Source organism: Amblyraja radiata, unplaced genomic scaffold (genome assembly GCF_010909765.2).
Source record: "Amblyraja radiata isolate CabotCenter1 unplaced genomic scaffold, sAmbRad1.1.pri scaffold_397_ctg1, whole genome shotgun sequence".
Lineage (NCBI taxonomy): Eukaryota > Metazoa > Chordata > Chondrichthyes > Rajiformes > Rajidae > Amblyraja > Amblyraja radiata.
Window position 1 is genome coordinate 160573 of NW_022630519.1, and position 23378 is coordinate 183950.

Genomic DNA, 23378 nt, shown 5'->3' on the forward strand with positions numbered 1-23378 from the left:
GGGCACCGGCTGTGGTGGTTAGGAACATACAGGAGAGGCCGCAGCTTCCTGACTCGGGGATGAAAACTCACCGGAAGAACGACACGAAGCTGCTCCCAAATCCGTAAATGTTGAAGTAACATCCCATAGGAAGGCTCTTGACGAGCAGGAGCAGCGTTTCCTGCGGGATAGGGAACAAAAGTCGGCGTTCAGGCTCAGCCGTGCTCCGCGGCATTCCAGCATTCCCGCCGCTCTGCCGGAGGCTGTGCCCGGATCCGGGGGGGGGAGATCCCATCCCATTCCAGAACAAGGGGTCACAGTTTGAGGATAAGGGGGAAATCTTTTAGGACCGAGATGAGAAGAACATTTTTCACACAGAGAGTGGTGAATCTGTGGAATTCTCTGCCACAGAAGGTAGTTGAGGCCACAGTTCATTGGCTATATTTAAGAGGGAGTTAGATGTGGCCCTTGTGGCTAAAGGGATCAGGGGGTATGGAGAGAAGGCAGGTACAGGATACTGAGTTGGATGATCAGCCATGATCATATTGAATGGCGGTGCAGGCTCGAAGGGCCGAATGGCCTCTACTCCTGCACCTATTGTCCATGTTTCTATGTTTCTATCCCTATTTCACACAAAATGTGTTAGGTGTATGGAACCAGTTGCCGGGGGAGGTAGTTGAGGCAGGTACGATCATTATATTGAAGAGACATTTGCATGGATACCTGGATTGGGCAGGTTTAGAAGGATATGGGCCAAAGGCAGGCAGGTGGGACTAGTATAGACGGAGCATGTTGGGCTGAAGGGCCTGTTTGCTATGACTGCGGGTGTGTGTGTGTGTGTGTGTGTGTGTGTACTGCTTCACTTCCCGCTGTCGATCACAATCTCCTTTGTTGCAGGCGCTGGTTTACAATGAAGAGAGACACAAAATGCTGGAGTAACTCAGTGGGATCCAGGCAGCATCTGTGGAGAGAAGGAATGACTGACCCTTCTTCAGGCTCGACCCGAAACGCCAACTATTCCATCGCTCCATAGATGCTGCCTCACCCGCTGGGTTCCTCCAGTCTACCTTCCATTTTTCCAGCACCTGCAGTTCTTTCTTAAACGAAGGTGGGGGTTTTTCACACCCGCTCGGGGTGTGAGCTGCCCAAGAAAAACATGTTGCTGTTCCTCCAATTTGTGTTGGGGCCTCACTCTGGCAGTGGTGGAAGGCCCAGGACAGAAAGGTCAGTGTGGGGATCTCCTAAATGGTGGCCGACTAGGAAAAGGGGAGATGCAGCGAGACCTGGGTGTCATGGTACACCAGTCATTGAAAGTGGGCATGCAGGTGCAGCAGGCAGTGAAGAAAGCGAATGGTATGTTAGCTTTCATAGCAAAAGGATTTGAGTATAGGAGCAGGGAGGTTCTACTGCAGTTGTACAGGGTCTTGGTGAGACCACACCTGGAGTATTGCGTACAGTTTTGGTCTCCAAATCTGAGGAAGGACATTATTGCCATAGAGGGAGTGCAGAGAAGGTTCACCAGACTGATTCCTGGGATGTCAGGACTGTCTTATGAAGAAAGACTGGATAGACTTGGTTTATACTCTCTAGAATTTAGGAGATTGAGAGGGGATCTTATAGAAACTTACAAAATTCTTAAGGGGTTGGACAGGCTAGATGCAGGAAGATTGCTCCCGATGTTGGGGAAGTCCAGGACAAGGGGTCACAGCTTAAGGATAAGGGGGAAATCCTTTAAAACCGAGATGAGAAGAACTTTTTTCACACAGAGAGTGTTGAATCTCTGGAACTCCCTGCCACAGAGGGTAGTCGAGGCCAGTTCATTGGCTATATTTAAGAGGGAGTTAGATGTGGCCCTTGTGGCTAAAGGGATCAGGGGGTATGGAGAGAAGGCAGGTACAGGATACTGAGTTGGATGATCAGCCATGATCATATTGAATGGCGGTGCAGGCTCGAAGGGCCGAATGGCCTACTCCTGCACCTAATTTCTATGTTTCTATGTTTATCTAGCTGACAAGGTTGTGTCGCTGTGGGGTGGCACGGAGGTGCAGCGGGTAAAGCTGCTGCCTTGTTGCACTAGAGACCCAGACTAGGTCCTGGCTACGGATTGATGCGATACGGCCCTGACCCACCCCCCCCCACCCCCACCACAGGGCCCTGTCCAGACTCACCCGGGCACACTCAATGCGAGGCCTCTTGTCCTCCTGGGACATCTGCGAATGCATGCTTCCCGAACGGTCCATCAGGAATATAAACTCTCCCACCGAGGCCTTGGACGCAGTCTGGGGAAAACTGGGGAAGAGATTCACCATAACCGCAGCCTCACCCATCAGGGTCCCTGTGTGAAGGCAAGACAGACAGAGACATGCAGAGAGACAGACAGACAGACAGACAGACAGAGGCAGGTCAAGAGACTGAGAACCTTGTAATCTGGTGCCAAGACATGTAAACATAGAAATATAGGAGCAGGAGGAGGCCATTCGGCCCTTAACACCAGCACCGCCCATTCAACATGATCATGGCTGATCATCCACAATCAGTACCCCGTTCCTGCTTTCTCCCCATATCCCTTGATTCCGTTAGCCCCAAGAGCTATATCTAACCCTCTCGAATATATCCAGTGAATTGGCCTCCACTGCCTTCTGTGGCAGAGAATTCCGCAGATTCTCAACTCTCTGGGTGAAAAAAGTCTTTCCTCATCTCAGTCCTAAATGGCCGACCCCTTATTCTTAAACTGTGTGTGACCCCTGGTTCCGGACTCCCCCAACATCGGGAATGTTTTTCCTGCATCTAGACTGTCCAATCCCTCAAGAATTTCATATGTTTCTATAAGATACCCTCTCATCCTTCTAAATTCTAGTGAATATGAGCCCAGTCGACCCATTCTTTCATATGACAGTCCCGCCATCCCGGGAATTAACCTGGTGAACCTACGCTGCACTCCCTCAATAGCAGGAATGTCCTTCCTCAAATTTGGAGACCAAAACTGCACACAATACTCCAGGTGTGGTCTCACTAGGGCCCTGTACTACTGCAGAAGGACCTCTTTGCTCCTATACTCAACTCCTCTTGTTTTGAAGGCTAACATGCCATTCACTTTCTTCACTGCCTGCTGTACCTTAATGACCTTCCTCAAATTTGGAGACCAAAAAGACAACAACTTCTCTTTCAGAAACAGGCACAAACTGCTGGAGTAACTCAGCGGGACAGGCAGCATTTCTGGAGAGAAGGAATGGGTGACGTTTTGGGTCGAGACCCTTCTTCGGACCCACTCCAAGCCGGGTTTCGAGAGAGCCCACTGCACATCAACTCCCCGCAGCAGGACAGAGACCAGACCCTGGGTACAAAGGACCACATAATGGGGCCCACACACCCCAGGGGATATCAACACCACCCTTTCAGCATTGGAATTTGACAAACAAGTCAATGCCGTGGTAAACGCTAGCTTCTTCCAGCTTCGGACGATAACTAAAATAAAACAATTCCTCCCGTTTGATGGCCTCGAAAAGATCATCCACACATTCATCTCCTCCCACCTAGATTACTGCTACTCCCTTTACACTGGCATCAGCCAATCTTTCCCTGTCCCGCCTGCAACTGGTCCAAAATGCCGCAGTGAGACTCCTGACGGGCGCCCGAAAAAGGGGCCACATCCCCCCGACCCTGGCCCCTCCCCACTGGCTCCCTGTGCGGTTCCCAATACATTTCAAGACCCTCCTCCATGTTTACAAAGCCCTCAATGGGCTTGTCCTGCCCCCACCTCCATCAAAAGTCTGCTCACCCACCACACCACCTCCAGGTCCCTCAGATCGGCCGACTTGGGGCTGCTGAACATCCCGCGGTCTAGGCATAAGCTCAGGGGCGATCGACCGAGCCTTTGCGGTTGCAGCTCCTAGACTGTGGAACAACAGCGTCCCTCTTCCCATCAGAACTGCCCCCTCCATCGACTCCATTAAGTCGAGACTAAAGACTTATCTATACTCCCAAGCCTTTCCTGACGTCCTCTGAGTGAGGGCTACATGTATATATGTATGTAGTCTGCGCTGTTGTGCTATTCTTATAACAAATGTAAAACACTTTGGCCAACGAGTTGTTTTTTAAATGTGCTATATAATTAAATATGACTTGACTACAAGACCCCCCCCCACATTCTGTCCCACCCACCTTGAGCGGCCGTCTCCAGACCCCCCTCGACGACCGCACTCGGCTCATGAACCTTGTCGCAGTAGATCAGGAACTCCACATCCCTGTCAAAGCCATGTCCGTCTGCCAGAGAGAGCTGGAGGGGAGATCACAACACAGAGTGAGATAGCAGAGAGAGATGGGCCAAAGGACACCGGTCAGTGTGCAGATATCCCCCTGAGAGAGAGGGACAATAGACAATAGGTGCAGGAGTAGGCCATTCGGCCCCTCGAGCCAGCACCGCCATTCAATGTGATCATGGCTGATCATCCCCAATCAGTACCCCGTTCCTGCCTTCTCCCCATATCCCCTGACTCCGCTATCTTTAAGAGCCCTATCTAGCTCTCTCTTGAAAGCATCCAGAGAACCTGCCTCCACCGCCCTCTGAGGCAGAGAATTCCACAGACTCACCACTCTTTAGGTGAAAAAGTGTTTCCTCATCTCCGTTCTAAATGGCTTACCCCTTATTCTTAAACTGTGTGGCTCCTGGTTCTGGACTCCCCCAACATCGGAAACATGTTCCCTGCCTCTAGCGTGTTCAATCCCTTAATAATCTTATATGTTTCAATGAGATCCCCTCTCATCCTTCTAAACTCCAGAGTGTACAAGCCCAGCCGCTCCATTCTTTCAACATATGACAGTCCCGCCATCCCGAGAATTAACCTGGTGAACCTACGCTGGGCTCCCTCAATAGCAAGAATGTCCTTCCTCAAATTTGGGGACCAAAACTGCACACAATACTCCAGGTGTGGTCTCACTAGGGCTCTGTACAACTGCAGAAGGACCTCTTTGCTCCTATACTCAACTCCTCTTGTTATGAAGGCCAACATGCCCTTCACTGCCTGCTGTACCTACACGCTTACTTTCAGACGGTGTGTACTGAGGTGGGGCTTTCTTTGATAAGCCTCTGCTTCTGATGATAAACCCCTCAGTTAGTTGCTCCCGTCTCTTCTCTCCATGACCCCTGTCCCATTGATGTTAAGCTGTGGTGCAGCTCCAGAGACCCGGGTTCCATCCTGACTACTGGTGCCGCCTGTACGGAGTTAGCACCTTCTCCCCGTGACCTGCGTGGGTTTTCTCCGGGTGCTCCGGTTTCCTCCAAGCCCCCCAAAGACGTACAGATTTGTCGGCTAATTAGCTGTAGTATCGATGTAAAATTGTGCAGAATAGTGCGTGTAGGATAGTGTTAATGAGCGGGGATCGCTGGTCGGCACGAACACGGTGGGCCGAAGGGCCTGTTTCCACGCTGTATCTCTAAAGGGTCAAGAGCTTCAAATTCCTGGGGGTGCACATCTCTGAAGATCTTTCCTGGTCTGAGAACACTAACGCAATTATCAAAAAAGCTCATCCTCGCCTCTACTTCCTGAGAAGGTTATGGAGAGTCGGATTGTCAAGGAGGACTCTCTCTAACTTCTACAGGTGCACAGTAGAGAGCATGCTGACCGGTTGCATCGTGGCTTGGTTCGGCAATTTGAGCGCCCTGGAGAGGAAGAGACTACAAAAAGTAGTAAACACTGCCCAGTCCATCATCGGCTCTGACCTTCCTTCCATCGAGGGGATTTATCGCAGTCGCTGCCTCAAAAAGGCTGGCAGTATCGTCAAAGACCCACACCATCCTGGCCACACACTCATCTCCCTGCTACCTTCAGGTAGAAGGTACAGGAGCCTGAAGATTGCAACAACCAGGTTCAGGAATAGCTACTTCCCCACAGCCATCAGGCTATTAAACCTGGCTCGGACAAAACTCTGATTATTAATAACCCATTATCTGTCATTTGCACTTTATCAGTTTATTTATTCATGTGTGTATATATTTATATTATGGTATATGGACACACTGATCTGTTCTGTAGTCAATGCCTACTATGTTCTGTTGTGCTGAAGCAAAGCAAGAATTTCATTGTCCTATACAGGGACACATGACAATAAACTCACTTGAACTTGAACTAAAGTCGACCACACTAACTAACGTGTCTTACCTTGGCTGACGTTTTCTCCGGGTTGAGGAACTCTACAGGGGTAACCCCGCAATTGGACTGGACCCGTGAGATGCCAAGTGGGTTGTGGAAGTCAGCCTCAAGCTGCAAGGTGTAGGGCAGCTTGTCCACAGGGGCAGAGACGCTGATGATTTTGGGACCTTGCGTACCTGGAAGAGTTAAAGGCAGTCCGGTTAGAATGGGGGGCGGTGCGGGGGGGAGCGTCTGACCCTGTGTCTGGGAGTTTGTGTGTGACGGGATGTGACGGTGCGGGGGGGGGAGCGTCTGACCCTGTGTCTGACCCTGTGTCTGACCCTGTCCCTTTTTTAAAATTATACGAATACTTTTATTCAAAAAATAAAAACCAACATCCAAATGAACACAATCAAAGACTCGACGTTGGCAGTTTTACAAACAAACGATCATCTAATTAATATAACGCCAACTTTATCAACAAAACATAGAAACATAGACAATAGGTGCAGGAGTAGAGGCCATTCGGCCCTTCGAGCCTGCACCGCCATTCAATATGATCATGGCTGATCATCCAACTCAGTATCCTGTACCTGCCTTCTCTCCATACCCCCTGATCCCTTTAGCCACAAGGGCCACATCTAACTCCCTCTTAAATATAGCCAATGAACTGGCCTCGACTACCTTCTGTGGCAGAGAGTTCCACAGATTCACCACTCTCTGTGTGTGAAAAAAAATGTTTTCCTCATCTCGGTCCTAAAAGATTTCCCCCTTATCCTTAAACTGTGACCCCTTGTCCTGGACTTCCCCAACATCGGGAACAATCTTCCTGCATCTAGCCCCTGTCCAACCCCTTGGTAACGCCCGGTTGGTCTCGGGGAGTCAGGGTGAGAGCGAGGTGTTCCCCAGGGGTGGGCGGGTGGTTAGGCTGCCTCACCTGCGGGAGTGTACCGTGGGTTGAGCACCGCGGGCAGGGTGAATCTGACTGCCCCGTCGGCCTCCAGCGGCAGCTCCTGGACCAGACGGAAGCTGACGGTGACCTTGTCCCCGGGCGGCAGGTTGCCCACGCTGCATCTGAAGATATCGCTGCTGCTCTCGTCCTCGTGGAGCAGGAAGGCCTGATGTCCCGAGGAGATGGCGTCATCGTAGTCATCCTTGGCCTGTGGGTGCCGGTGAGAGGGTTCTGGTTACACACACACACACACACATAGAAACATAGACAATAGGTACAGGAGTAGAGGCCATTCGGCCCTTCGAGCCTGCACCATTCGCCATTCAATATGATCATGGCTGATCATCCAACTCAGTATCCTGTACCTGCCTTCTCTCCATACCCCCTGATCCATTTAGCCACAAGGGCCACATCTAACTCCCTCTTAAATATAGCCAATGAACTGTGTGGCCTCAACTACCTTCTGTGGCAGAGAGTTCCACAGATTCACCACTCTGAGTGAATTTTTTTTTTAAATCTCGGTCCTAAAAGACTTCCCCCTTATCCTTAAACTGTGACCCATTGTTCTGGACTTCCCCAACATCGGGAACAATCTTCCTGCATCTAGCCTGTCCAACCCTTTAAGAATTTTGTACGTTTTTATAAGATCCTCCCTCAATCTTCTAAATTCTAGCGAGTACAAGCCGAGTCTATCCAGTCTTTCTTCATATGATAGTCCTGACATCCCAGGAATCAGTCTAGTGAACCTTCTCTGTACTCCCTCTATGGCAACACACCAGGTCACCTCATGCCAACCAGTGCGTCCACAATCCCCCAAAACCGTGACTTGTTCCTGAATAGTGAAAGGCCAGGATAGACAATAGACAACAGGTGCAGGAGTCGGCCATTCGGCCCTTCGAGCCAGCACCGCCATTCAATGTGATCATGGCTGATCATCCCCAATCAGTACCCCGTTCCTGCCTTCTCCCCATATCCCCTGACTCCGCTATCTTTAAGAGCCCTATCTAGCTCTCTCTTGAAAGCATCCAGAGAACCTGCCTCCACCGCCCTCTGAGGCAGAGAATTCCACAGACCCACAACTCTCTGTGAGAAAAAGTGTTTCCTCGTCTCCGTTCTAAATGGCTTACCCCTTATTCTTAAACTGTGTGTGGCCCCTGGTTCTGGACTCCCCCAACATCGGGAACATGTTTCCTGCCTCTAGCGTGTCCAAACTCTTAACAATCTTATATGTTTCAATAAGATCGCCTCTCATCCTTCTAAACTCCAGAGTGTACAAGCCCAGCTGCTCCATTCTCTCAGCATATGACAGTCCCGCCATCCCGGGAATTAACCTGGTGAACCTACGCTGCGTTCCCTCAATAGCAAGTATAAATGGATGGATTGTAATCATGTATTGTCTTTCTGTTGACTGGTTAGACTTTCACTGCACCTCGGTACAATAAACTAAACGGAACTGAATGCTCGGCATCATGTCTGGCACAGTCACTGTGGGCCGAAGGGCCTGTTTCTGTGGTGTACTGTTCTATGTATCTCAACGATTTCTCCACCTCAGGAGTCCCCCACCCCACCCCACCCCACCCCGACCTACGTCATGTGAATGGGATATCATGCAACCACACCCCACTCCCCTGCCATCACATCGCCTCCGACCTCTGACCTCCGAGCCCGTGGTCCGGCTGACCTCTCACCTGCTCCTTCTCCTTCAAGGTGGCCACGATGGTCTTGCCTCCCACCTGCGCCTGGAAGTGGTAGACGGCAGAGTCGCTGTCCATGGGGAAGACAAACATGGCCTCCAGAGGGTCAGACTCCTCGTTCACATACTCCAGGCTGGCGGAGAGGTCGGCCACAAACCCCTTCACCTCCAGGCGGACGGAGATACCCTTGAGAGGCACTGTCACAGGGGAGAGGGCAATGAGGTGAGGGGGGAGTTCCAATGGACCCCATCCCTTCCCATTCACTAATGCTGCACACAATCTCAATGGATCTAACCTCTTCCCATTTATTCCCACTATCCACATTCCCAATGGACCCCACCGCTTCCCATTCTCTCCCAATGTACACTATCTCAACGGACCTCATCCCTTCCCACCATCCAGAATCCCAATGGACCAGACCACTTCCCATTCTCCCTCACTGAACACAATCCCGACAGATCTCATCCTTTTCCATTTATTCCAACTATCCACAATCCCAATGGACCCCATCCCTTCCCATTCTCTCCCACTGCACACAATCCCAATGGACCCCATCCCTTCCCATTTATTCCCACTATCCAGAATCTCAATAGATCCAACCTCTTCCTGTTCAATCCCACAATTCCAATGAACCCAATCACCTTCCCATTTATTCCCACTGCTTACAATCCCAATGGATCTCATCCCTTCCCAGTCACTGCCACTGTACACATCTCAAAGGATCCCATCCCTTCCCACCACATTCAGATCCCAATAGATCTAATCTCTTCCCATTCAGTCCTACAACCCCAATGGACCCGACCCCTTCCCATTTATTCCCACTGCACACAATCCCAATGGACCATCTCTTCCCACTCATTCCCACTGTACGTCATCCCGGTTTGTGGAATTTTCATATGACGATCCTGCCTCTGGGAAAATGTAGAAATAAGGAACTGGGATGTCAGGACTTTCATATGAAGAAAGACTGGATAGACTCGGCTTGTACTCGCTAGAATTTAGGAGATTGAGGGGGGGATCTTATAGAAACTTACAAAATTCTTAAGGGGTTGGACAGGCTAGATGCAGGAAGATTGTTCCCGATGTTGGGGAAATCCAGGACAAGGGGTCACAGCTTAAGGATAAGGGGGAAATCCTTTGAGACCGAGATGAATCTGTGGAATTCTCTGCCTCAGAAGGCAAAGGAGGCCAATTCACTGGATGTTTTCAAGAGAGAGTTGGATTTAGCTCTTAGGGCTAAAGGAATATGGGGGGAAAGCAGGAACGGAGTGCTGATTCTAGATGATCAGCCATGATTGTATTGAATGGCGGTGCTGGCTCGAAGGGCCGAATGGCCCACTCCTGCACCTATTTTTCTATGTTTCTATGACCTGTTGAGTTATTCCAGCTCTTTGAGTAAACCCAGTACAGTGATACATAGACAATAGGTGCAGGAGTAGAGGCCATTCGGCCCTTCGAGCCTGCACCGCCATTCAATATGATCATGGCTGATCATCCAACTCAGTATCCCATCCCTGCCTTCTCTCCATACCCCCTGATCCCTTTAGCCACAAGGGCCACATCTAACTCCCTCTTAAATATACCCAATGAACTGTGGCCTCAACTACCTTCTGTGGCAGAGAATTCCAGGGATTCACCACTCTCTGTGTAAAAAATGTTTTTCTCATCTCGGTCCTAAAGGACTTCCCCCTTATCCTTAAAATGTGACCCCTTGTCCTGGACTTCCCCAACATCGGGAACAATCTTCCTGCATCTAGCCTGTCCAACCCCTTAAGAATTTTGTTCAAGAAGGAACTGCAGATGCTGGAAGATCGAAGGTACACAAAAGTGCTGGAGAAACTCAGCGGGTGCAGCAGCATCTATGGAGCGAAGGAAATAGGCGACGTTTGGGGCCGAAACCCTTCTTCAGACCCCTTAAGAATTTTGTACGTTTCTATAAGATCCCCCCTCAGTCTTCTAAATTCTAGCGATCTACTGATCTACTGGGAGAGCTTCCCAGGGTACACAGAGAAACCTGGTCACCATGGTGAAATAAAGGATGATTTTTACAGTATTCTAGTCGGTGTTTTCACTGAACGGACGAAGGGATATAAATACCACGGAATTATCATTCCGAGACTCTCCCACTAGTGGAAACATCCTCTCTACACCCTTCGCTGTTGGGTAAGTTTCAATGAGGTCCCCCCCTCATCCTCTTAAACTCAAGCGAGTACAGGCCCGGTGCTGTCAAACGCTCTTCATATGCTGACCCAAGCGTGTGTGCTGGCTAGGACTGGATGGGCCGAATGGCCACTGTCTACATTGACAGGAACTGTGGTGCAGGTGGACGACTCTTTACCTGGGGCATTCTCAGCTGTGAGGAGTCCACATTGTCTTTCCATGGTGTCACTGCAATGCAAGGAGAAGTCATGATGAGTACCGTTTGGTTCTTGGTCCTCCACAATATTCCAAATGGAATTGAAACTGGAGGTGGTCCCTCATGGTGGTACCCCATCTCCACCCTCCCCCACACCTCTCTCCTCCCCTCTCCTCCCACCCCCATCCCTCTCTCCCCCAACCCCCTTCAATCTCTCCCTCCGCCCCCTTCCCCCTACCCCTCTGTACCTCTTCCACCTCTCCCCCTACCCCTCCCTCCCCACTCTTCCACTTCTCTCCCACATACTTTTATTTTATTTTATTTTATTTAACCTTTATTTAACCAGGAGAAGTCTCATTGAGATTAAAAATCTCTTTTACAAGAGAGTCCTGGCCAAGACAGGCAGCAGCACAGTTCCACAGTTACAGACAATAATTTTTTTTTAAAACAACAGAGAACATATAAGTAGAGTCACAGTCAGAACATCATCAAACAAAGCATGTACAGACAGAAGAGCCCGCTTCAACATCATTAAGAAGGGATTTAAATCTGTTTATAGAAACCAGCTCCTTAAGTTTCAGTTCATTCTGCAGCTGGTTCCATGCGAAGGGGGCAGCATAACTAAATGCCCTTTTCCCCAGTTCAGTACGGACTTTAGGTACAGTTAGTAAGAACAAGTCCTCAGAGCCGAGCTGATAAGTTCCTGTGCTTTTTCGAATTACATACTTCTGCAGGTATGAAGGAAGAACACCGAGGATAGTCTTATAAATAAGGATATGCCAATGATGGAGTCCCCACCCCTCTCCCTCCCCCACCCCTCTCTCTCCCCCTCCCTTCCCCACCCCTCTCTCTCCCCCTCCCTTCCCCCTCCCCCCACCCCTCTCCCCCGTGGGTGGTGTCTGATTCCACCGCCCTCCTCCCCCCCTCACCCTCCACAACATAACCAAAGACATGTTCCCTCTTCTCCCCGCTCCCGTCCGGCAGACGAGACGGAAGCTTGGAAGCTTGGCACCACCAGGCTCGGGAACAGCTTCTTCCCCTTCTGAACGGCCCTTCCATTAGCTAGGGTACTCCCCCACTCACCTCTGCCCCATTGTGGACAGTGGGCTTTGTCGATGGCACTGTTGCACTACAATGCTGAGAAATGTAATAATAATAATAATGGATGGGATTTATATAGCGCCTTTCTAATACTCAAGGCGCTTTACATCGCATTATTCATTCACTCCTCAGTCACACTCGGTGGTGGTAAGCTACTTCTGTAGCCACAGCTGCCCTGGGGCAGACTGATGGAAGCGTGGCTGCCAATCTGCGCCTACGGCCCCTCCGACCACCACCAATCACTCACACACATTCACACACAGGCAAAGGTGGGTGAAGTGTCTTGCCCAAGGACACAACGACAGTATGCACTCCAAGCGGGATTCGAACCGGCTACCTTCCGGTCGCCAGCCGAACACTTAGCCCATTGTGCCATCTGCCGTCCCGAAATGTAGTCTACACTCTGTGTGGAACTTGGAGACGCAGCATGGGAAACAGGCCCTTCGGCCCACTGACCATCGAGCATCTGTACACCAGTCCCATGCTATCCCACGTTCGCATCCTACACACACTAGGGACAATTTACAGAAGCCCATTAACCTACAAGCCGACACGTACTTGGGATGTGGGAGCACAGTCACAGAAAGAACATGCAAACTCCACACAGACAGCACCCATAGTCAAGATCAAACCCAAGGTCTCTGGGGTGCCGTGAGACAACAACTGTACCATTGCCCCACTGTTCTGTCTATAAGCTTCAAGCTCCTGTACCTTTCCCTTTGCTCTGCCTATTGTACGAGTCTAAACTGTCTCTATGTAAGGTGGATGAAAGTGCTGGAGAAACTCAGCGGGTGAGGCAGCATCTATGGAGCGAAGGAATAGGCGACGTTTCGGGTCTTCAGACTGATATGTATGTATGATATGTATGGCACTCTATGTATGGTACATCTGATCTGTTTGAATAGCATGCAAAACAAAGCTTCTCACTGTAGAGGTCACACCGATGCCTCTACTTCCTTAGAAGGCTTAGGAAGTTCAGCATGTCCCAAAAACTCTCACCAACTTCTCCAGATGCGCCACAGAAAGCTTTCCATCGGGATGCAACGTAAACATGGTTTGGGAACAGCTCCATCCAAGGCCGCAAGGAATTGCAGCGAATTGTGGACGCAGCCCAGACCATCCATCACACAAACCGACCTCCCTTCTATCGACTCCATCTACACCTCACGCTGCCTGGACAAGGCCAGCAGCATCATCAAGGACCTGTCGCACCCCCGGCCACTCCCTCTTCTCCCCTCTCCCATCGGGCAAGAGGTACAGAAGTGTGAAAACGCACACCTACAGATTCAGGGATAGTTTCCTCTCAGCTGTTATCAGGCAACTGAACCATCCTACCAGAACCAGATCTACCGCCTTGGAGATCCTCAGGTTATCTTTGATCAGGCTTTACATGACTTATCTTGTACTAAACTTTATTTAGTTTATCATGTATCTGCACACTGTTGCTGGCTCAATTGTAATCGTGTGTTGTCTTTCCGCTGACTGGTTAGCACGCAACAAAAGCTTTTCACTGGACCTCGAAAGCTGAGGTACAGTGAAAAGCTTCCAGTGACCAGTGGCGGACTGGGTCTACAAATATTGGTTGCCAGGAGACAAAGGGGGCCCACCCACAACTACAATGCTATCATTTAACAGGGGCCCACTTGCTACCACTTCATCAGGGGCCCACACTTGCCATCGGGCAAGCTGACACCATGGCTAGTCCGCCACTGCATGTGACAATATCTGAAGGCGTGTCTCGATCCGAAACGTCACCCATTCCTTCTCTCCAGAGATGCTGCCTGTCCCGCTGAGTTACTCCAGCTTCTTGTGTCTGTCTTTGACAATAAACTAAACTCAACGAAACGACCTCAGTACTCGTGATATAACTTATAACCATATAACAATTACAGCACGGAAACAGGCCATCTCGGCCCTACAAGTCCGTGCCGAACAACTTTTTTCCCTTAGTCCCACCTGCCTGCACTCATACCATAACCCTCCATTCCCTTCTCATCCATATGCCTATCCAATTTATTTTTAAATGATACCATCGAACCTGCCTCCACCACTTCCACTGGAAGCTCATTCCACACAGCTACCACTCTCTGAGTAAAGAAGTTCCCCCTCATGTTACCCCTAAACTTCTGTCCCTTAATTCTCAAGTCATGTCCTCTTGTTTGAATCTTCCCTACTCTCAAAGGGAAAAGCTTGTCCACGTCAACTCTGTCTATCCCTCTCATCATTTTAAAGACCTCTATCAAGTCCCCCCTTAACCTTCTGCGCTCCAGAGAATAAAGACCTAACCTATTCAACCTTTCTCTGTAACTTAGTTGCTGAAACCCAGGCAACATTCTAGTAAATCTCCTCTGTACTCTCTCTATTTTGTTGACATCCTTCCTATAATTGGGCGCCCAAAATTGTACACCATACTCCAGAATTGGTCTCACCAATGCCTTGTACAATTTTAACATTACATCCCAGCTTCTATACTCAATGCTCTGATTTATAAAGGCTAGCATACCAAAAGCTTTCTTTACCACCCTATCTATATGAGATTCCACCTTCAAGGAACTATGCACGGTTATTCCCAGATCCCTCTGTTCAACTGTATTCTTCAATTCTCTACCATTTACCATGTACGTCCTATTTTGGATTTGGATATTATACATTAGCCTAAACCTCCGCGTACGTTGTGATCCAAGGTTACCGACCTTAAACGATGATCCAATGCTTCTCTCTCTCCGTTGATGCTGCCGGACCCACTGAGTGCATGCAGTGAGTTCCGTCTTTATGTCAGATTTCCGTAATCTGCGGTGCCTCGCCCTTCGATGCTTCCAAGTACAAAAATGCCACCTAGCGACCTCAGCAGCCACTCCCCCCACAGTTTGCTTAAAGAAGCCGCAGGTCTCTTTACAAACAGGGACACGCCTGGGTACATTCAAATTTGAAATGAGCCACAAACATTCTCCGTCCCATAGTACAGTATTGACCAGACCTATTGACTTGCTCTGAATAACAAAATCCACACAGGTTACCCAGGTGAAAACTAAAAGAAAGGAGGACATTTGGCCCATATCCCTCTAAACCTTTCCGATCCATGTACCTGTCCCAGGTAGATGAAAATGCTGGGGAAACTCAGCCGATGAGGCATCATCTATGGAACGAAGGAAAAGGTGGCGTTTCAGGTCTCGACCCAAAACGTCGCCTATTCCCTTCGCTCCATAGATGCTGCCTCACCCACCGAGTTTCTCCATGCTGAATCTGGAGCTGTGTGTTTTCACACTTTTGTACATTTTGCCCGATGGGAGAGAGAAGAGGGAGTTACAAATTCCCTTTTGGCAAACTCCAAGCGGGCTGTCATGTGCCTTTTACTGAGGAGTGGCTTCCGTCTGGCCACTCTAATAATAATAATACATTTTATTTATGGGCGCCTTTCAAGAGTCTCAAGGACACCTTACAAAAATTTAGCAGGTAGAGGAAAAACATGTAAGGGGAATGAAATAAATAGTAGAGACATGACTAGTACACAAAGTAAAGACAGAATTCAATACAAAACACAATATGAGGCGATTAATGCACAGATGAAAAGGGAGGGGGACGTGGGGCTAAGGATAGGCAGAGGTGAAGAGATGGGTCTTGAGGCGGGACTGGAAGATGGTGAGGGACACGGAATTGCGGATCAGTTGGGGGAGGGAGTTCCAGAGCCTGGGAGCTGCCCTGGAGAAGGCTCTGTCCCCAAAACTGCGGAGGTTGGACTTGTGGATGGAGAGGAGACCGGCTGATGTGGATCTGAGGGACCGTGAGGGTTGGTAGGGGGAGAGGAGGTCAGTGAGATATGGGGGGGGCCAGATGGTGGAGGGCTTTGTAGGTGAGGATCAGGATTTTGTAGGTGATCCGGTGGGAGATGGGAAGCCAGTGAAGTTGTTTGAGGACTGGAGTGATGTGATGCCAGGATTTGGTGTGGGTGATGAGTCGGGCGGCTGCGTTCTGGACTCTACCATAAAGGCCTGATTGGTGGAGTGCTGCAGATATAGTTGTCCTTCTGGAAGGTTCTCCCATGTCCGCAGAGGGATCTGGAGTTCTGTCAAAGTGACCGTCAGTTTCTTGGTCACCTCCCCCGATTGCTCAGTTTGGCCGGGCAGACAGCTCTATGAAGAGTCCTGGTCCTTCCAAAGTTCTTCCATTTAAGAATGACGGAGGCCACTGTGCTCTTCGGGACCTGCAACGCTGCAGAAATTGTTTTATACCCTTCCCCAGATCTGTGTCTTGACACAATCTTGTCTCGGAGGTCTACGGACAATTTTGCTCAAATTTTGAGTGTCACAGAAAAGGGTCTGAATACTTACGGAAATGTGATATTTCAGTTATTTCTTTTTAATTACTTTGCCAACATCTATTTTTGCATCTTCATTCTGGGGTATTGTGTATAGATTGATAACCATATAACCATATAACAATTACAGCACGGAAACAGGCCATCTCGGCCCTACAAGTCCGTGCCAAACAATTATTTTCCCCTAGTCCCATCTACCTGCACTCAGACCATAACCCTCCATTCCCTTCTCATCCATATACCTATCCAATTTATTTTTAAATGATACCATCGAACCTGCCTCCACCACTTCCACTAGAAGCTCATTCCACACAGCTACCACTCTCTGAGTAAAGAAGTTCCCCCTCATGTTACCCCTAAACTTCTGTCCCTTAATTCTGAAGTCATGTCTCCTTGTTTGAATCTTCCCTACTCTCAATGGGAAAAGCTTGTCCACATCAACTCTGTCTATCCCTCTCATCATTTTAAACACCTCTATCAAGTCCCCCCTTAACCTTCTGCGCTCCAAAGAATAAAGACCTAACTTGTTCAACCTTTCTCTGTAACTTAGTTGCTGAAACCCAGGCAACATTCTAGTAAATCTCCTCTGTACTCTCTCTATTTTGTTGACATCCTTCCTATAATTGGGCGACCAAAATTGTACACCATACTCCAGAATTGGTCTCACCAATGCCTTGTACAATTTTAACATTACATCCCAGCTTCTATACTCAATGCTCTGATTTATAAAGGCTAGCATACCAAAAGCTTTCTTTACCACCCTATCTACATGAGATTCCACCTTCAAGGAACTATGCACGGTTATTCCCAGATCCCTCTGTTCAACTGTATTCTTCAATTCTCTACCATTTACCATGTACGTCCTATTTTGGATTTGGATCATATACATTAGCCTAAACCTCCACGTACGTTGTGATCCAAGGTTACCGACCTTAAACGATGATCCAATGCTTCTCTCTCTCCGTTGATGCTGCCGGACCCACTGAGTGCATGCAGTGAGTTCCGTCTTTATGTCAGATTTCCGTAATCTGCGGTGCCTCGCCCTTCGATGCTTCCAAGTACAAAAATGCCACCTAGCGACCTCAGCAGCCACTCCCCCCACAGTTTGCTTAAAGAAGCCGCAGGTCTCTTTACAAACAGGGACACGCCTGGGTACATTCAAATTTGAAATGAGCCACAAACATTCTCCGTCCCATAGTACAGTATTGACCAGACCTATTGACTTGCTCTGAATAACAAAATCCACACAGGTTACCCAGGTGAAAACTAAAAGAAAGGAGGACATTTGGCCCATATCCCTCTAAACCTTTCCGATCCATGTACCTGTCCCAGGTAGATGAAAATGCTGGGGAAACTCAGCCGGTGAGGCATCATCTATGGAACGAAGGAAAAGGTGGCGTTTCAGGTCTCGACCCAAAACGTCGCCTATTCCCTTCGCTCCATAGATGCTGCCTCACCCGCCGAGTTTCTCCATGCTGAATCTGGAGCTGTGTGTTTTCACACTTTTGTACATTTTGCCCGATGGGAGAGAGAAGAGGGAGTTACAAATTCCCTTTTGGCAAACTCCAAGCGGGCTGTCATGTGCCTTTTACTGAGGAGTGGCTTCCGTCTGGCCACTCTAATAATAATAATACATTTTATTTATGGGCGCCTTTCAAGAGTCTCAAGGACACCTTACAAAAATTTAGCAGGTAGAGGAAAAACATGTAAGGGGAATGAAATAAATAGTAGAGACATGACTAGTACACAAAGTAAAGACAGAATTCAATACAAAACACAATACGAGGCGATTAATGCACAGATGAAAAGGGAGGGGGACGTGGGGCTAAGGATAGGCAGAGGTGAAGAGATGGGTCTTGAGGCGGGGACTGGAAGATGGTGAGGGACACGGAATTGCGGATCAGTTGGGGGAGGGAGTTCCAGAGCCTGGGAGCTGCCCTGGAGAAGGCTCTGTCCCCAAAACTGCGGAGGTTGGACTTGTGGATGGAGAGGAGACCGGCTGATGTGGATCTGAGGGACCGTGAGGGTTGGTAGGGGGAGAGGAAGTCAGTGAGATATGGGGGGGCCAGATGGTGGAGGGCTTTGTAGGTGAGGATCAGGATTTTGTAGGTGATCCGGTGGGAGATGGGAAGCCAGTGAAGTTGTTTGAGGACTGGAGTGATGTGATGCCAGGATTTGGTGTGGGTGATGAGTCGGGCGGCTGCGTTCTGGACTCTACCATAAAGGCCTGATTGGTGGAGTGCTGCAGATATAGTTGTCCTTCTGGAAGGTTCTCCCATGTCCGCAGAGGGATCTGGAGTTCTGTCAAAGTGACCGTCAGTTTCTTGGTCACCTCCCCCGATTGCTCAGTTTGGCCGGGCAGACAGCTCTATGAAGAGTCCTGGTCGTTCCAAAGTTCTTCCATTTAAGAATGACGGAGGCCACTGTGCTCTTCGGGACCTGCAACGCTGCAGAAATTGTTTTATACCCTTCCCCAGATCTGTGTCTTGACACAATCTTGTCTCGGAGGTCTACGGACAATTTTGCTCAATTTTGAGTGTCACAGCAAAGGGGTCTGAATACTTACGGAAATGTGATATTTCAGTTATTTATTTTTAATTACTTTGCCAACATCTTTTTTTGCATCTTCATTCTGGGGTATTGTGTATAGATTGATAACCATATAACCATATAACAATTACAGCACGGAAACAGGCCATCTCGGCCCTACAAGTCCGTGCCGAACAATTATTTTCCCTTAGTCCCATCTACCTGCACTCAGACCATAACCCTCCATTCCCTTCTCATCCATATACCTATCCAATTTATTTTTAAATGATACCATCGAACCTGCCTCCACCACCTCCACTGGAAGCTCATTCCACACAGCCACCACTCTCTGAGTAAAGAGGTTCCCCCTCATGTTACCCCTAAACTTCTGTCCCTTAATTCTCAAGTCATGTCTCCTTGTTTGAAACTTCCCTACTCTCAATGGGAAAAGCTTGTCCACATCAACTCTGTCTATCCCTCTCATCATTTTAAACACCTCTATCAAGTCCCCCCTTAACCTTCTGCGCTCCAAAGAATAAAGCCCTAACTTGTTCAACATTTCTCTATAACTTAGTTGTTGAAACCCAGGCAACATTCTAGTAAATCTCCTCTGTACTCTCTCTATTTTGTTGACATCCTTCCTATAATTGGGCGACCAAAATTGTACACCATACTCCAGATTTGGTCTCACCAATGCCTTGTACAATTTTAACATTACATCCCAGCTTCTATACTCAATGCTCTGATTTATAAATGCTAGCATACCAAAAGCTTTCTTTACCACCCTATCTATATGAGATTCCACCTTCAAGGAACTATGCACGGTTATTCCCAGATCCCTCTGTTCAACTGTATTCTTCAATTCCCTACCATTTACCATGTACGTCCTATTTTGATTTGTCCTGCCAAGGTGTAGCACCTCACATTTATCAGCATTAAACTCCATCTGCCATCTTTCAGCCCATTCTTCCAAATGGCCTAAATCACTCTGTAGACTTTTTCTTATCATCACTTTATCTGATGATAAGAAAAAATAATTTAATCCATTTTAAAATAAGGCTGTAACGTAACATTGTAAATGTGGAAAAAGTGAAGGGGTCTGAATACTTTCTGAATGCACTGTAGACACAACATGCTGGAGTAACTCACCGGGACAGGTAAAATCTCTGGAGAGAAGGAATGGGTGACGGTTGCAGACCTGAAGAAAAGAAGGGTCTCGACTCGAAACGTCACCCATTCCTTCTCTCCAGAGATGCTGCCCGAGTTACTCCAGCATTTTGTGTCTATCTTCGGTTTAAACCAGCATCTGCAGTTCCTTCCTTCATACACAATGGAAGGGAGGTTGGTTTGTGTGATGCAGAAGTGAAACTGGAGATGTGGCCAGGGTGGTGTGGGTAGGTGATGATGCTTGCTGCCTTCTTGAGGCAGTACCTCCCACAGATCCATTCGATGGTGAGGAGATCAGTGCCCGTGATGGAACGGGCGTTGTCCACCACTTTTTGTAATCTCCACAGGCTGTGATTCACCAGTCGGGAATGGAGGGCTTTAGACACAGGGAGAGATTGGACAGGCTGAGTCTATTCACACTGGAACCTAGAAGAATAAGGGGCCACTTTATAGATGTTTGTAAGATTATGAGGGCGATAGATTGACAATAGACAATAGACAATAGACAATAGGTGCAGGAGTAGAGGCCATTCAGCCCTTCGAGCCAGCACCGCCATTCAATGTGATCATGGGTGATCATCCCCAATCAGTACCCCGTTTCGTGCCTTCTCCCCATGTCCCCTGACTCCGCTATCTTTAAGAGCCCTATCTAGCTCTCTCTTGAAAGCATCCAGAGAACCGGCCTCCACCGCCCTCTGAGGCAGAGAATTCCACAGACTCACACATCTCTGTGAGAAAAAGTGTTTCCTCGTCTCCGTTCTAAATGGCTACCCCTTATTCTTAAACTGTGTGTGGCCCCTGGTTCTGGACTCGCCCATAGCTAGAGTAACTCAGCCGGGTCAGGCAGCATCTCTGGAGAAAAGGAATAGGCGGTGTTTTGGTTGAGACCCTTCTTCAGACTGAGAGTCAGTCTCCCCTGAAGAAGGGTCTCAACCCGAAACATCCTTGAGGCTGTCGTGTCATTCTCAGTAGCCTTCGTACCTATCTTTAGGCTAAACATCCCTGTGATCCCACTAGTTTGAGTGGGTCTCAGTGAATCTGTGGAGTTCATTGCCACAGAAGGCGGTGGAGGCCATCAATGGATATATTTAAGGCAGAGACGGATAGATTCTTGTTTGGGACGCGTGTCAGGGGTTATGGGGATAAGGCAGGAGAATGGGGTTGAGAGGGAGAGATAGATCAGCCTTGATTGAATGGCGGAGTAGACTTGAGAGCATTCCCCGACGGACATCTTGCTGAGCTGGGAGGACGAGGGGTTTTGGGAAGACCAGGACATCTCCCAGGATGTCTGCCTGCAGTTCACAGAGGGAACATCGTGCTCCATCCCTCTCCCACACACCCACTGTCCCACACCAGTTCCAGGAAGAGTCGCTCATCTTCTTGGCACTTGCTCTCTCTCTCTCTTGCTCAACCTCCCTGTAGTTTAGAGATACTGTGTCAAAATAGGCCCTTTAGCCCACCCAGTCCGTGTCGACCAGTGAGCCCAGCACACTAACACTATCCTACACAAACTGGGGACAATTTACAACCATACCTAGCCAATTAACCTACAAACCCGTACGTCTTTGAAACCTAGAAACATAGGCAATAGCTGCAGGAGTAGGCCATTCGGCCCTTCGAGCCTGCACCGCCATTCAAAATTATCATGGCTGATCATCCAACTCAGTATCCCATCCCTGCCTTCTCTCCATACCCCCTGTTCCCTTTAGCCACAAGGGCCACATCTAACTCCCTCTTAAATATAGCCAATGAACTGTGACCTCAACTACCTTCTGTGGCAGAGAATTCCACAGATTCACCACTCTCTGTGTGAAAAATGATTTTCTCATCTCGGTCCTAAAAGATTTCCCCTTTATCCTTAAACTGTGGCCCCTTGTCCTGGACTTCCCCAACATCGGAAACAATCTTCCTGCATCTAGCCTGTCCAACCCCTTAAGAATTTTGTAAGTTTCTATAAGATCACCCCTCCTCAATCCTCTAAATTCTAGCGAGTACAAGCCGAGTGGGAGGGTTTGAAGGGTGGGAGGAAACTGGAGCCCCCGGAGAAAACCCACACAGGTCACGGTTCGAACATGCAAACTCCGTACAGATAACACCTGTGGTCAGGATCGAACCCGGGTATCCGGCGCTGTAAGGCAGCAACCGTTGTGCCACCCGGGCAGGAAGATTGTTCCCGATGTTGGGGAAGTCCAGAACAAGGGGTCACAGTTTAAGGATAAGGGGGAAATCTTTTAGGACCGAGATGAGGAAAACATTTTTCACACAGAGAGTGGTGAACCTGTGGAATTCTCTGCCACAGAAGGTAGTTGAGGCCAGTTCATTGGCTATATTTAAGAGGGAGTTAGATGTGGCCCTTGTGGCTAAAGGGATCATGGGGTATGGAGAGAAGGCAGGTACAGGATACTGAGTTGGATGATCAGCCGTGATCATAATGAATGGCGAATGGTGCTGGCTCGAAGGGCCGAATGGCCTCTACTCCTGCACCTATAGACAATGTTTCTATGTGAGGCTCAAGGGACTGACGGCGCTGGAATCTGGTCCAACGCGTAATCTACCCAAAGGCAGCAGCAGTGGGTGGAAAGGAATGGCTGGCATTTCTGGTCAACACCCTACATCAGTCCGCCCTGACTCCCCACCCACAGATGCTGCCCGACCCAACCGGCTTCCTCCAGCTGATCGCTTGGCTCTTTCTCTTTTTCTCATCTTTTCACAACTTGTCCTGTTTCCCACTTTCCTTCCCTCTCTCTCTGTCTCTATCCTTTCTTTCTTCTCCTTTTATCTAACTCCTTTGTATTCTATCCCCCTCTCCTTTTTACTCTTGTTCTCTTCTTTCTATTCTATTCTCATCCTGTTTTTTACCTCACTTTCCCCCTCTATCCCTTTCTTTCTGTCTCTACCCTTGCATCCTTTCACCTCCTCATCTCTCTCCCCCCCTCCTCACTCCTCTCATCTCTCTCCTCCCCCTCCTCTCCTCTCACACCCCCTCCTCTCACACTCCTCCTCTCCTCTCACACCCCCCTCCTCTCACCCCCCTCCTCTCCTCTCACCCTCCCTCCTCTCCTCTCACCCCCCTCCTCTCCTCTCTCACCCCCCTCCTCTCCTCTCACCTCCTCTCCTCTCTCACCCCCCTCCTCTCCTCTCACCCCCCCCCCTCCTC

General features: G+C 49.0%; 1 protein-coding gene across 1 annotated transcript; it reads right to left on the reverse strand.

Annotated features, from left to right (window-relative positions):
- Positions 1-44: 44 nt before the first annotated feature.
- Positions 45-17479, reverse strand: vwa5a (von Willebrand factor A domain containing 5A). The gene is made up of 8 exons (XM_033016659.1): positions 17457-17479; positions 11092-11141; positions 8748-8950; positions 7045-7267; positions 6138-6304; positions 4141-4255; positions 2148-2314; positions 45-160 (listed from the first exon to the last, which is right to left on the reverse strand). Exons 2-8 carry the CDS (start codon positions 11132-11134, stop codon positions 68-70), a joined length of 1011 nt encoding a protein of 336 aa, XP_032872550.1. The 5' UTR covers positions 11135-11141; positions 17457-17479; the 3' UTR covers positions 45-67.
- Positions 17480-23378: the final 5899 nt, after the last annotated feature.

Bases quoted from the DNA above. Each gene is read 5' to 3' on its own strand.
- vwa5a (XM_033016659.1), bottom strand. From the start codon at position 11,134: ATGGAAAGACAATGTGGACTCCTCACAGCTGAGAATGCCCCAG. The intron at 2,315-4,140 runs GTGGGTGGGACA...GCCTTCACACAG, and splicing joins TCTGGAGACGGCCGCTCAAG to GGACCCTGATGGGTGAGGCT. The intron at 161-2,147 runs GTGAGTCTGGAC...CCTATCCCGCAG, and splicing joins CTCGCATTGAGTGTGCCCGG to GAAACGCTGCTCCTGCTCGT.